General features: G+C 44.1%; 1 protein-coding gene across 1 annotated transcript in view; it reads right to left on the reverse strand.

The window, feature by feature from the left end:
* Positions 1 to 16,274, reverse strand: part of stard9 (StAR-related lipid transfer (START) domain containing 9) — a 63,165-nt gene that overhangs the window by 23,660 nt on the left and 23,231 nt on the right. The window contains exons 4-16 of the mRNA XM_072458203.1: positions 15,488 to 15,604; positions 14,596 to 14,628; positions 14,410 to 14,471; positions 14,174 to 14,286; positions 11,966 to 12,108; positions 11,565 to 11,632; positions 11,311 to 11,408; positions 10,439 to 10,654; positions 5,403 to 5,500; positions 5,224 to 5,301; positions 4,954 to 5,031; positions 4,297 to 4,476; positions 716 to 767 (exon numbers count right to left, since the gene is read on the reverse strand). Coding sequence (XP_072314304.1) covers positions 716 to 767; positions 4,297 to 4,476; positions 4,954 to 5,031; positions 5,224 to 5,301; positions 5,403 to 5,500; positions 10,439 to 10,654; positions 11,311 to 11,408; positions 11,565 to 11,632; positions 11,966 to 12,108; positions 14,174 to 14,286; positions 14,410 to 14,471; positions 14,596 to 14,628; positions 15,488 to 15,604 — 1,336 coding nt within the window. The remainder of the gene's footprint in view (positions 1 to 715; positions 768 to 4,296; positions 4,477 to 4,953; positions 5,032 to 5,223; positions 5,302 to 5,402; positions 5,501 to 10,438; positions 10,655 to 11,310; positions 11,409 to 11,564; positions 11,633 to 11,965; positions 12,109 to 14,173; positions 14,287 to 14,409; positions 14,472 to 14,595; positions 14,629 to 15,487; positions 15,605 to 16,274) is intronic.

The raw sequence follows: 16,274 nt of genomic DNA on the forward strand, positions 1-16,274 counted from the left end.
AAACTGGACAGATGCAGGATGCATTTCCTTGAAAGTTACTTATGTACCATACATTGCAAAGTCTCTGTTTTTCCTGAAATATCTAAATACCTTTTGTTTAGACAAAGTTACTACAGAATACAGTACAGAATGGCATAAAAAAAGAATTTACTGTTGTACAGGGAAACTGGATATGTAGAATTATGAAGTAGTTGTAGTAATAATAGTTGTAGTAAGACACTAGTACAACAAGTAGTATTGTAATAATAATAAAAATAATATAAAAGACTATTTGTAGTTAGTCAAGTGGTCAGAATATTAGAAACAGAAGCAAATGAAGAGCTTGTAATTGTGTTAGTTAAGAGTGGTTTATTTAATGAAATAAGAGCAGATTGATAAAGTAACTGTGTTCGATCATTACTTTCTTGAATTCTACTTGAGTATTAGTACTAATATGTGACGTCTATATTTTAGATCTGACCGCACAAAAACTTTTAATATGCATTTTTCTAATTGATTTTTCACTTTTTCAGAGATGTTCAGCATACATGATTTTCTCCTCTATATAATCTATATTTAATGCAGCATGATTAATTTGAATCTGTCAGTTTGCATTATATGTGCTCAGCTGTAATATGTGTGCCTTAAGAGGCTTTTCAGATTTGCATACATTATATTCATGTATACTGTAATGTTTGTATAAGAATATTAGATGGATGAATGAATGTGGGCTTACCTATGTCAGCTACTCCAAACTGGTCCTGTGCGCCCACGCGGGTTATTCCCTCCTGCAAGAGAAGAGTAGTACTGATAATGTAAATATGGTTATTAAAGCCAGTATGCATTATATATTTTGAGTCACAACATCACTACTGCAATCAATACAACGCAATGATGATGTTCTACCCAAGATTTTTTCGATATTGCTATGAGCGCCACTCAATATTAAACTGTATTAGTTTAAGTTTATTTTACTTCTGTCATCAACAGTGGGCAGACACATCTGGTTACAGAATTAGATTTGTCATTCATTTTTTCTATCAACTTGAAAAAGAAGGGCACATTTATAAACAAAATTAAACAAAATAACAGAAACTTACAGTGTAATCTTTCATACAACAGTATAAAGCAGGGTTCTCCAAATTATAGGTAGCTCGCGGCTTGATTTTGAGTAGCTCGCGAATTGTGAAGGGATTTCCAAAACATTGGCTCAGCCTCAGCCAAGTTTGTTTACGTGACCTGCAGCCGTCCATGCGTACATGAACAGCATGAGCACTGCAAGGAGTGGGCATCTGACTTTTTATTCACATCATTCACCACAAGTGCGTGTCTTTGATCTGCGGATCCAGCTGGCTGTGAGTAAGATGCAATACTGTGGTAGTCAATGGTTTTTGTATTGATCACTGATGCTTAACTTTATTCTCTCTGTGTAGACCAGCACAAACTTTACTCTCCTCTTTCCCTGTCACTTCTCCGATGTGTCACCACTCCTTTTTCTGTTTTCTCTTTACTATGGAACGCAGGCAGCGAGCAGTGACAGCCACAGCCTTGTTCTGCTGGTGTCAAGCTACAAAGTGTGGACTCACAGCCAAATGAGCTCACAGTGACCTCCAGTGGGCAGTGACCTGCTAAAATAGTATATCTAAAATTAAACAGAAAACAGGAAATCACTTATGATTTCTGCAGTTTTCTGAGGGTTGACCCTGACTCCCCCAGACGCACCTGCTGTGTCTCTGGCTATAAACAGATAACTTGAAGGTGGAAAGGTGCTATATAAATACACTGTACTTTGTATTATATATTGAGATAAATGTTCAGAACAGAAATTACTGTTTTGTTGCAGCCAAAATACGCGATAAAATATTTCGGAACATGATGCAAAGAAAGAGCATCATTGAGACAAGCAGGGGGTGGGCTACCCACCAGAAAAGTTACAGTGTGCACATTTAAATTATATTATACGATTACTATATAAACCACAACGTTATGCATGTATTTTGCCAGATTTTGAAGAATGTATTTTTGAATAAATATGATTGAGTTCTGATGAACCTTCATCATGTCTGAAAAGTCTATGGGGAAAATGAATGGGACCCAGAAGTGTGCAGCCACTGTTGAGCTCCATGTGTTGACTTGCTAATATTATCTTCTTCTGTGCAATGTCAGGACCACTGCTCTCCCAGGTGGCTCCCCTCTTCACAAGCAGTAGCAGTGTAATTGTCAGGCCTTAGGGTGCGCTTGTCATTGTCAAATCCAGGACACCCTTAGCTCCCTTGGGTGGGTCTTAGACTCAGAACTAACAGTATCTTATCCAACCAGGCTTTGTGCATTGAAGCATTGGAGCAGAGATGGGGAAAATGACAGGACAGTTGGAAAGTAGGGTGAGAAATGCGGAAAAATCGAATTGAAACGCACCTTTTCTCAAGAGTTTTCGCAGCAGAAAACAGAGAAACACAGAAGTGATGGAGGAGGAAGGAGAAGGATCTGGTAGATAAGAAGATTTAGGTTTAGTCCAGACAGCTGACAAAAACAGCAACAAGAGAGACAAAAAGAAAGTAGAGCAATTGCACAGACACACAAATGCCAGTCACAATTTAATTTACTATTTATTATGACAAAACTATTCATCTGAGCCTGGGTTTGATATGAAGTATGCACATAATTATAGACTGATTAACTAAAATTGAAAAACATACTCAACCAGTCAGATAAAGCATGACAATGAATAGCAAAAAGCGTTTTTCATGGTTATGATTGGTATCGTGTTTGGAACTTCAAAATGACTGTCAACCTTGTAAATGAGTGATTCGAGGTGCACTAGGGATAATTCTGGGTCTGCCACCTGCCAATCGTCATGGAGATGCAATTTCTTTCCTCCATTCTCGCCCCTCTGTGCTTCTACTCCTTCCCCTTCCAAGTCCATGAGTTTAGACTGGCTATTTCAAAGTGTTATCATGTTACGTGTGCATGTATATATCGCCTCCTTTCCACTTTTATTCAGTGCGCTTTTTGTGGGACATGTGAATGAGCGCAGCATGAATCATGCATGCAACAATACAAGTCAGCACCGCGCTGAAAGCAGTCAGTCTGTGATGCGAACGAGCAGTGGAAGTGAACCACAGAAGTAATGCAAGTGCGTTCCCTCTCCATGAAACGCCTCTTCACCGAGTTATTCATAAAGTGTCAGATCTCCGCTGTCCCACTGCACATAGGGGTTTGAGCCTCCCACTGTCTGTGCAGATGAGGGGAGGAGAGGGAGCCCAGAGGAATATAGGAGAGATGCAGAGGGAGCTGAGAGCAGAGGGAGCTGAGAGCAGAGGGAGCTGAGAGCAGAGGGAGCTGAGAGCAGAGGGACCTGAGAGCAGAGGGAGCTGAGAGCAGAGGGAGCTGAGAGCAGAGGGAGCTGAGAGCAGAGGGAGCTGAGAGCAGAGGGAGCTGAGAGCAGAGGGAGCTGAGAGAAGAGGGAGCTGAGAGCAGAGGGAGCTGAGAGAAGAGGGAGCTGAGAGCAGAGGGAGCAGGGAGCTGAGAGGGAGCTGAGAGCAGAAGGAGCTGAGAGCAGAGGGAGCTGAGAGCAGAGGGAGCTGAGAGCAGAGGGAGCTGAGAGCAGAGGGAGCTGAGAGCAGAGGGAGCTGAGAGCAGAGGGAGCTGAGAGAAGAGGGAGCTGAGAGCAGAGGGAGCAGGGAGCTGAGAGGGAGCTGAGAGCAGAAGGAGCTGAGAGCAGAAGGAGCTGATAGCAGAAGGAGCTGAGAGCAGAGGGAGCTAAGAGCAGAGGGAGCTGAGAGCAGAGGGAGCTGAGAGAGCAGAGGGAGCTGTGAGAGCAGAGGGAGCTGTGAGTAAAGGGAGCTGAGAGCTCCCTCTGCTCTCAGCTCCCTCTGAGAGCAGAGGGAGCTGAGAACAGAGGGAGCTGAGAGCAGAGGGAGCTGGGAGCAGAGGGAGCTGAGGATCACAATCCTTACAGAGCCATGCGTCTGTGTTGTGCCAGATCATGGCTTCATGCACTAACAAATGTCACAGTCTGAGAAAGCCTATTTAAATGACACTGGCACTAAACATTAATGGCCTTTATAGTATTAAACACTCATCATTACTGCCATTTCAGGTTTATTTAGTGTGTTTACGAGTGTTTATATTGTAAAAACACAATCTTTATTGTTTTATTGTATCAGTCATTATTTCTCGAGGTTGTGGCCTGGTAGTGTCACCTCCTTGTCTCCTTAAGAGACAATAAAGAGAGTAAGTCCTTAATTGCTTGCATTTGCTGGGATGGACTTGGCTGGGGATGTAATGGTTGTGTGCAAATAACATGTTACTTCTTACCCTGAGATGATAGAAGACCACTCCGGTGCTGAGGACGTCGGTATCGAGGGTCACTAGATGCGGCAGCTGTGAGTTTATGAAAAAGCCGGCCTGGTCTCTGTTTATGTCCACACTGTACTGCTCCATCAGCTCCTGTTTGTCTCTCCAGCTCTCTGACCAATCTTTAGTGAGCTGCTCCACCTGAAGGAAATACAGGGATAAAGCTGTAATTGTAATTTTATCTCCAGTTCTGTCAATCTGTACAAGTTCAATTTGATCTAAAGTTAAGAAAATGCATTACATCTTACATCTACACTTTAATTATCAAATTTATTGATTCGTTTTGCGACACTACGACCGATACAACTTCATTTTTCTGTGCAACATCAGCTCTGTTGTGATTGTATTGATTTCAGTGTCATGGCAAAGCTGAGAACATTTTGACAATTGCGTTTGTAGCGTGTGAATGATTCAATCTTTAAATGTTTTTCCTTTTCTGATTGGAAATACGAGTTTGTTATCTATTCTTTGTACAAAGGTTTAGTTGTACAAATGTTGACAACAATTCACAAAGTAAAGATTGAAACTGAAGTGGATATTCTCATGCCTGTTGACCTATATTTTTTTCACTGTCAGCTCGTACCAAAGATCTAAGCGTCTCCGTTGACCTACTGTTACCTTTAGTTCGTTCTGCAGCACAATGTCAGACAGACTTCCCTCTCTCTCATCACTCAGGGATGGACTGGGATTGCGCTGCTGTCAATCAAAAACAAAACACATCAAAAGTTGCGGGGGGAAAAAAGTCACATTTTACAATAAAATATGAGCCTCCCTGCAGTTATTCACAAAAAGCACTGCGAGACAGTGAAAACGGGGAAGTTGCGTTTCAACAAACCCATCAGGGGGAATCCATTCAAAGCAGTATATAATATTAAAAAGTTGTGATACCATTTCAAAGCTAAGCAGCATGCTCTTCAGTCTGTCAATCTCCTCCCTCAGCTCTCTGATCAGTCGAACATTAGCATCCTGCACACAAATTGTACATCAAGAGACTGGGAGGGGGAAAAGAAATAAAAAATAGATAAAAATATTAAAAATCCTGGCACACCCCGAAAACTGTCACTGACCTCATTTACGCGCGGCTTGTTGACAATGTTCCTGGCATGAGCGGCGTATCGAAGCGTGCTCAGGGTCTCGTTGTAGCTGTTGACGGATGGCGAGACAGCTGCCACAAAGCAAAAAGACACATGTAAGCATTAATTAGCGCTGGCGCAGACAGAGGTGTACAGTAGATGTGATTGTGACTGGGAGCGACATGTTTTCTGAATGCATAATTTCCTTGCTATCCGGAGGGAGCCTTTCAACACAGACTTGAGAGGAGAAATATTGAGCGTTTCTCCAAAGAGCAATGGCTTAGCTGGTACTATTTTGAGGTTTATCGGTTTTTAAACTCCTAAGACAAGCAACTAACTTCTTTTGGGAGTTTAAAAACGAATAAAACCTCAATAAACTGTATCTGAGACTGAACCACAACATCTTTGGTGAGTAGATGATAGCGCTACTCGATGATAGCGATTATTTTAGTAGTTGACTAGACAACCGGCTACTTCTATTGTACATTGAGATTTTATTCATACATTTCTAATTGAATAGTTGTTGATATATGGTGACTAAAGGCTTCTAGATAGAAAATATTTACGAATAAAGCGTATTATTGTTGAAAATAAGAAATAAATGATTCTTTTTTTTAATATTGTCTTTGTTATAAAAAGGTTTCAGTGTCTGTATTGTCCAGATAATGATGATCAAAATACAACGATTATCTATTATAGCCGACTACTCATGATTAGTCGATTAAACATTGCAGCTCTAGTAGATGAAAAACAATTGAGTAAGTGCCTCCAGTAATGCATTTATATATGTCCTTATATTTTCTACCAAATATATATTTAATAAGACACATATAGCTCCAATTTACCTTTATTACTTCAACTGAATCAGATATTCAATATTTGTCCTGCTGGTGTGGCCAATAACTAATAATAAAATCCAAATAGCCCACACATTGATTTGAAGTAGTTGTAAAGTTGTGTAAAAACTTTTGTAAAAAACAATTATAAAATGTATTTATCGGGTATTAAAGGCGAAATGGACAATTTTTCGGCGATTTGAGAACGCAGGTGGAAGTCCGCACTCCCCCGTGTGGACTGATACAACACACACGTGAGTTTGTTTATTAGCGCGAGGGATCGCATCACATCTCTCGTCTCCCGTAGATTTCTGTCTTCTTCAGAGTCAGCTCGAACAGTCTTTCTCTGTCTTCATTTTGCCCCGTACACTGAGGGAACTATATTATGATAGATCAATGCGCTTAGACGCGCGGAAACGTGGGACGATCCGCACGCGGCTGCAGGTGAGCGGTAGGTGCGTTTTATGATTGATACGTGGCAGGACTAATCGACAGTCCACGCCACGAGGAAATAAGACTCAGATTTGGGCCAAAAAAAATCGTCCATTCAACCTTTAATAGGTTGTTGTAGATCGTGTAAACATTCATCACATATCTTTATTGCTCCTCTATTTCCATCTTAACACACTGGTCTGCTTTAAAATACACGACTCATGCACAAAAGGTAACTATGAGGCTGTGGAAGTTTAGGGGGGAAAAAAGTGGTGCTATATTTCAGCAAATAAATCTCTGATATCAACAATATCAATATTAGCGCTGATGCATTGACCAAACAATTTTTGGGGCAGTTTCTCCTCCTTGAGCCGACACCTTAACGTGGTGGAGGGGTTTGAGTGCCCGAATGATCCCGGGAGCTATGTTGTCGGGGGCTTCATGCCCCTGGTAGGGTCTCCCAAGGCAAACAGGTCCTAGGTGACGGGTCAGACAAAGATCGGTTCAGAAGCCTCTTATGACGACGACACAATCAAGGCAGTTCACGTCGCCCGGATCGGCGTCACCGGGGCCCCATCCTGGAGCCAGGCCTGGGATGGGTGCTCCATGGCGAGCGCCTGGTGGCCGGGTCTTACCCCACGGGGCCCGGCCGGGCACAGCCCGAAAGAGCGACGTGGGGCCGCCCTCCCGTGGGCCCACCACCCGCAGGAGGATCCATAGGGGGCCGGTGCAGAGAGATCTGGGCGGCAGTCGACGGCAGGGGCCTCGGCGACCAGATCTCCGGACACAGAGACTAACTCTGGGGACATGGAATGTCACCTCGCTGGGGGGGAAAGAGCCTGAGCTTGTGCGGGAGGTTGAGCGATACCGACTAGATATAGTCGGCCTCACCTCCACGCACAGTTTGGGCTCTGGAACCCATCTCCTCGAGAGGGGCTGGACGCTCCACTTCTCTGGTGTTGCCCGCGGGGAGAGGCGGCGGGCTGGTGTGGGCTTGCTGATAGCCCCTCAGCTCAGCCGCCACGTGTTGGAGTTTACCCCGGTGAACGAGAGGGTCGCGTCCCTCCGCCTTCGGGTGGGGGACAGGTCTCTCACTGTTGTGGCGGCCTACGGGCCGAACAGCAGTGCAGAGTACCCGGCCTTCTTGGAGTCCTTGGGAGGGGTACTGGACAGTGCACCGACCGGGGACTCCGTTGTTCTACTGGGGGACTTCAACGCCCACGTGGGCAATGACAGTGACACCTGGAGAGGGGTGATCGGGAAGAACGGCTTCCCCGATCTGAACCCGAGCGGTGTTCAGTTATTGGACTTCTGTGCTAGCCACGGATTGTCCATAACGAACACCATGTTCAAGCACAAGGGTGTCCATCAGTGCACGTGGCACCAGGACACCCTAGGCCGGAGGTCAATGATCGACTTAGTTGTCGTGTCATCAGACCTCCGGCCGCGTGTCTTGGACACTCGGGTGAAGAGAGGGGCAGAGTTGTCAACCGATCACCACCTGGTGGTGAGTTGGATCCGCTGGCGGAGGAGGAAGCCGGACAGACTTGGCAGACCCAAGCGCATTGTGAGGGTCTGTTGGGAACGTCTAGTGGAGCCCTCTGTCAGTAGGGTATTCAACTCGCACCTCCGGGAGAGCTTCTCCCATGTCCCGGGGGAGGCTGGGGACATTGAGTCCGAGTGGACCATGTTCTCCGCCTCCATTGTTGATGCGGCTGCTCGGAGCTGTGGTCGCAAGGTCTCCGGTGCCTGTCGTGGCGGCAACCCCCGAACCCGGTGGTGGACACCGGAAGTAAGGGATGCCGTCAGACTAAAGAAGGAGGCCTATCAGGCCACTCTGGCTTGTAGGTCTCCGGAGGTCATCGACGGGTATCGGCAGGCCAAGCGAGCCGCGGCTCGTGCTGTCGCAGAGGCAAAAACCCGGGCCTGGGAGGAGTTCGGGGAGGCCATGGAGGAGGACTATCGGTCGGCACCAAAGAAATTCTGGCAAACCGTCCGGCGCCTCAGGAAGGGGAAGCAGTGTCTCACAAACACCGTTTACGGTGCGGGTGGAGGCCTGCTGACCTCGACTGGGGATGTCGTCGGACGGTGGAAGGAATACTTTGAGGATCTCCTTAATCCCTCAGTCACGTCTTCTGAAGAGGAAGTAGAGACCGGGGACTCGGAGGCTGGCTCATCCATCACCCAAGCTGAAGTCACTGAGGTTGTCCGCAAACTCCTCGGTGGCAGGGCTCCGGGGGTGGATGAGATCCGCCCTGAGTACCTAAAGTATCTGGATGTTGTAGGACTGTCTTGGTTGACACGTCTCTGCAACATCGCGTGGCGTTCGGGGACCGTGCCTCTGGACTGGCAGACCGGGGTGGTGGTCCCTCTGTTCAAGAAGGGGGACCGGAGGGTGTGTTCCAACTACAGAGGGATCACACTCCTCAGCCTCCCGGGTAAGGTCTATTCCAAGGTACTGGAGAGGAGAATCCGACCGATAGTCGAACCTCGGATTCAGGAGGAGCAGAGTGGTTTTCGTCCCGGTCGTGGAACACTGGACCAGCTCTATACCCTCCATCGGGTGCTCGAGGGTTCATGGGAGTTTGCCCAACCAGTCCACATGTGCTTTGTGGATCTGGAGAAGGCTTTTGACCGTGTCCCTCGGGGTGTCCTTTGGGGGGTGCTCCGGGAGTACGGGGTCCGGGGCCCTTTGCTCAGGGCTGTCCGGTCCCTGTATGACCGGAGCAGGAGCTGTGTTCGCATTGCCGGCAGTAAGTCAGACCTGTTCCCAGTGCATGTTGGACTCCGCCAGGGCTGCCCTGTGTCACCGGTTCTGTTCATAATTTTTATGGACAGAATTTCTAGGCGCAGTCAGGGGTCGGAGGGTGTCTGGTTTGGGGACCACAGGATCTCATCTCTGCTGTTTGCAGACGATGTTGTCCTGATGGCTCCATCAAACCCGGACCTGCAACATGCACTGGGACGGTTTGCAGCCGAGTGTGAAGCGGCTGGGATGAGAATCAGCACCTCCAAATCCGAGGCCATGGTTCTCGACCGGAAAAAGGTGGCTTGCCCTCTCCAGGTGGGTGGGGTGTCCTTGCCCCAAGTGGAGGAGTTCAAGTATCTCGGGGTCTTGTTCACGAGTGAGGGAAGGATGGAGCGTGAGATCGACAGGCGGATCGGTGCAGCGGCTGCAGTGATGCAGTCGCTGCATCGGACCGTTGTGGTAAAGAGGGAGCTGAGCCGAAAGGCAAAGCTCTCTATTTACCGGTCGGTCTACGTTCCTACCCTCACCTATGGTCATGAGCTTTGGGTAGTGACCGAAAGGGCAAGATCGCGGATACAAGCGGTCGAAATGAGTTTCCTCCGCCGTGTGGCTGGGCGCTCCCTTAGAGATAAGGTGAGGAGCTCGGCCACACGGAGGGAGCTCGGAGTAGAGCCGCTGCTCCTCCACGTCGAGAGGAGCCAGCTGAGGTGGCTCGGGCATCTGTTTCGGATGCCTCCTGGGCGCCTCCCTCGGGAGGTGTTTCAGGCATGTCCCACCGGGAAGAGGCCCCGGGGAAGACCCAGGACACGCTGGAGAGACTATGTCTCTCGGCTGGCCTGGGAACGCCTCGGGATCCCCCCGGAGGAGTTAGAGGAAGTGTCTGGGGAGAAGGAAGTCCCTGCTCAGACTGCTGCCCCCGCGACCCGGCCCCGGATAAAGCGGCAGAAGATGGATGGATGGATGGAGTTTCATCCTGTATTTGAACACATTTCCCGGCCTTTTGCTGCACTCACTCGCGATCATAATGGTTTTGGAGTTCCCGCCCAGACTGTCTTTGAGGAGCCAGGTGAGGACAGAGTCTCTGTAGGGGATGAAGCAGTGCCTCCTCCCTCCTCCTCCTCCTCCTCCTCGATCGGACAGAGAGCTGCTGTGACTGCCCCCCGTGCTCTCCCCCTCGGACGCCACGCTGTTAATGCTCTGACAGCTGCTGGACATCTGCGAGTTCTGGGCTGGAGAGAGAGGAAAGGTTAGGAATTGCCGAGAAGTGGAGCCAAAAATCGTATATTTCTGAACTTTTGCGGTCAATTTTACAGGCTAGGGACGTCAATATTGTTCAATTAATCAATAATAACAACTTAAAATCAGAAGCAAAATTAAGTCATTTCAACCCAGTCTGTACTCCAAAAAAGTCTACACAAATAAATTAAAATTGCCTCTCTTAGACACTGGAAAATGAAAGAAGATGTCCTTGTTATTTTGAATAATCATTAAATCATTACAATTGTTAACACAAACATTAGTAATATCCCCATTACAAGCAATTTTTATTTGGTGCAAAACTTGAACCCCACATTTACAGGCACATTTTAGCACATTTCTGACAAATTGGCATAATTTTGTCAGGAATAAATGTATATACAATTCATAAATGCTGAGTGAGGTAGAGTGGCAATAATGTCAGGTTTCCCTATGATTCAGGGGGTTTTTAAGCTTTGGATATCAACATGTATAGCATGTATTTTTGACTTATTATAATGAGTCAAATAGCAGAAGATTGTATTTGCAAAAACAATAACTGACTTAACATTTTACTGTACCACTGAATGTTACTCATCACTACTCACAATGTCAGACAATGTTAGATTCAAACAAATGTGATTCCTACCCAGAGCTGAGATGACGATCCCCAAAGTGACCAGTGACTTGTTGATGTTTGATCCCTCAGTCAGTCTGTCTCTGCAGTAGTTTGGATCTGCTCTCTCGCTATCAAAGCACACGTCACCGGAAGAGAAGGGAAATGATTAAGCATAACGTAAATATAGATTAGTCAGTGTGACTCAAATCCACTAGGGGGCAGCTTTGATTAAACTTTTGAATGTGATTAGAAGGTTATGCAGGGAAACAAGAGCAGCACCTCACCTGCCAGCCAAGTCCACCAGATTAATCTTGCTGACGATTTCTGATGGAATGTTGTTCTCCAAAATTGCCTGTAGAGACAACGTAAGTTTATTACTTATTAAATAACGTATAAAATGGCTGAAATATAAAAAAAATGCAGAATATGTGCAAAATTATGAATGCTTGGAGTATAAGACAACTTGAAGTGACACATAATGTAACACACGTAATATTGAACAACAAAATGGTTAATAATCTGAAGAAAATGCATTTAGTAATATGTTTTAGAAATGTTTACTAAGAGATTATTGTAATGTACTTTTCCTTATTCATACTCTGTTTTATGGTGCTATTGAGTTCTGAGACCAACTAGTTTCACTCGTGTATTAATTAATGGTATCGTGTATCAAAGAGGCGCAGACCTGAGTGTATTGGATGGTGAAGATGGCGTGGGAGCGGCTGCTGGCGTCGTGGTTGTGGGTCGCCGCGGTGATGCGGTTGGAAATGCCCTCCTCCAGAAGCTCCATGGCCTGTTTACAGTTTGACACCACATGTTGGGACAGATCTGAGAACAATAAATCACAGGCAAATGATTTAGGTTTATTACTACTGACATGAGTTGTGTCTGTGTTTCTAAAACCTGTGCTTATGTTGAACAAGTCAGAATTACTTTTAAAGTGGTCGGCTGCAGGTATCGTGTGGTTCAGTTAAAGTTTAGTCCTGGATGACAATTTGGGGATATTCTCTTTCATGCCCACTTGTACATTTCTGGTTTTCAGTTGTACAGTTAATTTCTTTATCTAATCATGATTACTTCCAAAATGTATTCCGAAATGGGTTGAAGTGTGGACTTATTTCAGACCACTGATGAAATACTTTGTCCAGATGTTAGAGAATCACTATTTTAACTAAGAAACAGAAAGCTTGTCCTATCTTTGGTTGGTCATCTGTATAAATGTTTAATATTCCAAAGGGCTAACAGAGTACTTCTGCCTATTCTAAATGCATCTTCATAACTAGGATATCCTCTTTCCTCACAAATAAAGACAAACAATGCATTTGTAATCCTGTTTTGTATTGTGTGCATACTTTCCTTTCAGCTTCCCCCCTTCTTCCATTCAGCAGTCTATTGGTGTTAATTCGTTCATTTGTTTGTTCAATTACCATGAATGTGTAGTAAATGTGACTCAAATTCAGCAGAAAATATGAAATATACACTGGCTTGTGATTTCCATATGGCAAGGTTTCAGAATTGCTGCTTATAATTATTGAATGAATATGTCTAATGAAAGCTCGGTCATACTAATTTCTATTATATGAGTGGCTTTAAAATATAGATTTGCATGCTATAAATATATGAAAGGTGATATGATAGTTGAATATAAATGGTGGAGAAAAAAAAAGGTCTATCCTCGGAGCACATGTGCAGTCTGTGTGTCCTCCATCGAAATCTCAAGGAAATGATCTCACTTCCTGTGGTGAGCTGAGATTTAGTCATTTATAGACAATGTGTGGATGTGGCCCTTTAAATGTTACACAAATGGGACATGAAGCAGAGAAGGAAGTCTTAAATACAAGAGGATGATGGAAAATGTTTAAAGAACATAGTTAAAAGAACAATTCTGGACACGATCAAAGTATTTACAAGGGAAATTCCGTGTACGCATGAATAAAACTAAATATAGGTTTGGTTGAATTGATAATTGCCTGTTTTTAACTTGTATTTACACAACATCTTCAGGCACTCCTTGTACACAGTTCTATCTTTGTTTTGATCTAGTTCTAATATCCTGACAATTAGCTTCGTTATGTCTGGACAAATGGACATCCAAATTAAGATTTTACAGTTTAGACTTGTATTGAAAGTGAAATTACTGTACAAAACACACGGTTCAAACGTATTACACCCCAACAATGTACAGTATGCAGTAAATCTATAATGCATACATTTACTGCAAAAAGATATGAGACCGGAGAAAAACATGTATTCACACAATATTCACTCACAATGTTACAGTACATGTTATTTTGGTACATTAGACAAATTTCTGCTTTCAAAATGAGCCTTTCTATGTCTTTTCTGATAATTGCAGCTGTTGGATCATATCATTAGTTGGTCTGTTTTGGCTTTCAATTGAACTCACCCAGTCTATCATTTTTGGGGGTGTTAATTGTGTGATTTTGAAAAGCAAGGATAATACTGTACATCCCACAAATGTAGGTTATTTTTGGCCAATTGTACTACGCATTTAACACACAGACACACAAAAACAGTCCAACTCACAGTATTTAAAGGGGCTGTATCAGATTTCTTTTAAGTTATTAAGTAAAATCTGCATCGGCAAAGACACATAAAAAGAGTTAAAGTAGCATTCAGTCAAAATCTAGACTTTGTTAGCTTTACCGTGACTGCAAAACTCCACTCTGGGCTCTGAAAGTTGGGAACATGAGAGTTTATATTCTCATTGTGGTGAATAATTAAGATGTGTGGAAGGCAGTAGCTGAATGAGCTATTAGGCTAAAGCAAATAGTTTAACATTTGCTTGTTCTGGTTTTTGTTCCTTCATGTGAAAATCAGAAACAGCACCTTTATCGCTCCAGTACTGTAAATCTGTTGAGACTCTTCTCACCTTGAACGTAGGGCCCTTTTTCTGGATGCTCCCTCACCCTCAGAGACGCTCTTTTCTTGGGCTCGCCTCCTCTGAGCAGGTCTCGCACGCGCTCATTATAAATCTCCAGGAAACTGCAGCAAAAGACGAGCGACTTTGATTAAACGTCCATCCCAAAAGTCACGTGTTTTTCCGCCGGATCCGCTGTAATACTAAGTGCTTTGTTAAATCAAGTGAAGTTGAGTGATTTGACAAACCTTATCTCCACCCGACTTGAGTTTTGCGCATCGGGAGAAGCCTCTTCGGACCTAAAAAGTCCCTGTAAGCAAATGGGAGAACTTCAGTTTTATTTCACGCTACAATGCCACCACTCAACCGATCCAATTTCCAACACGCTCAGCCCATTTAAGTATTCGGCCAGCATACATAATCCACTGACATACCTGACAGATTCGAGGGGTCAAGCCAATTGAGTCCTGTCAAAAGGATAACAAGAAAAAGCAGAGAGGGTCTTATTAGTTTTCACAGCTGTCATGTACAATTTAGGGCAAATGCAAATGGTTTTCAGTGTACATTACTTTATATTGAGGCTTTAACGGGACAGAATTAATAGTGATTTGCGTAACAATAGGATCTCCTCTCCAAGTGTCTAGAGACATTTATAAGAGCCTGAAGCCAAGTTCTCTTAACAGTGGGTTAGACCTTTGAGGTGTTTTATGTATCACCACAACATTTAGAATTGTATAATATCAGACATCCAAGAAAATAATACAAATACTATTCATGTTCATCAACTTTATATTTTTTTTTCTTTTTCGTTTTTGGTATTTTTGGCCCAAAGTAGTAACAAATAAAGAAAAATAAAAATGATCTACTTAGAAAAAGGGGGGAAATGAAATGACGAAATTCAATAACCAAGTTTCAATTGTGTAAATATCATATATTCATTACGTTATTTAAATATACCCATTTATCTGCATTGGTTTAAATTACATTCTACAACGATAGTGGCACCAGCAAAGTCAGAATGAAAACGTTCAGTTCAGCAGTAGTGTGGCACTGTTTCTATTAACTAATTAAACAGAACGCTGACCTAAGTCGACAGCAGATTTGAGAAACTTGCAAAGCTGAAAATGCTAGCATGGTCTAAAGCGTCATCATTTAAATCGATTTTGAAATGTTTTTTTGAGATACAATGCATCCAAAATCCATGAATCCATAAATAAAAGTGTTGATTCTTCGCAGTTCAGGGAAAACATTTAAGGAGGTCAAACTGACTCCAAACATAACATTTAGTATTGATGCCTGTGTCCACTTTTCACTTGTTTGTCTTACCGGCGTTCCCATCATGGTGTAGGTCTTTCCTGATCCCGTTTGGCCGTAAGCAAACAGACACACGTTATAACCTTCGGAGGCAGCAGAGAGCACGGACACGCCCAGCTCCTGGAACACCTGAGGAACAAAAGGGACACGCCTTGTCACAAGCCCTCAATCAAAAGATATTTAAACAGGGAGGCGATATCAATAAACACAAAAGACTAGTTTAATGTTTTAGAATTTAGAGCCGCAATAGCACAGTGGATTAAGGATCAGACGTTCAATGGAGACCTGCCAGTTCCAACCTCACCAGAGCACAACAGTAAATGTATTGTGGAAGATTTTAAGTTCAAAAGTTTGCAGACTAGAGATGTTGTCGACTAAACAAATTATTGGTTAACTAAAGAACATGCCCTGTGCATCAATCCATTTACTACAAGGAGGGACGACGTGGCATTGGTAAAAGCGCTCAAAATGTACTCGCTCCCTAAACTCCTGAAAACTCACATGAGGCCCTCTCCCAATAAAATACTTTGCAAATTTCGGCAACTAAGACACCATGGCACTGACAGATTAATCGACTTAACAACTAGAGGACTACAGCCCAGAGCGTGGACAATCAAATGTTGGTGTAAGCGTGCATGTTTGAACTTGCGTGTGCATCCGCGTGTTTGCAGCCGTATGTGGACAATCTGACTTTCGTAAAGCAAATGTGTCATAAAGTTGAAATAAAGTCAATCACTCATTGGATCAACCTATCTTTGACCTTTAACATAGTGTCTGCAAACAAGGACAAAACACAAAT

The sequence above is a fragment of the Eucyclogobius newberryi genome, unplaced genomic scaffold, assembly GCF_026437365.1.
Source record: "Eucyclogobius newberryi isolate DKJ021-1_F unplaced genomic scaffold, fEucNew1.0.hap1 SCAF_21, whole genome shotgun sequence".
Taxonomy (NCBI): domain Eukaryota; kingdom Metazoa; phylum Chordata; class Actinopteri; order Gobiiformes; family Gobiidae; genus Eucyclogobius; species Eucyclogobius newberryi.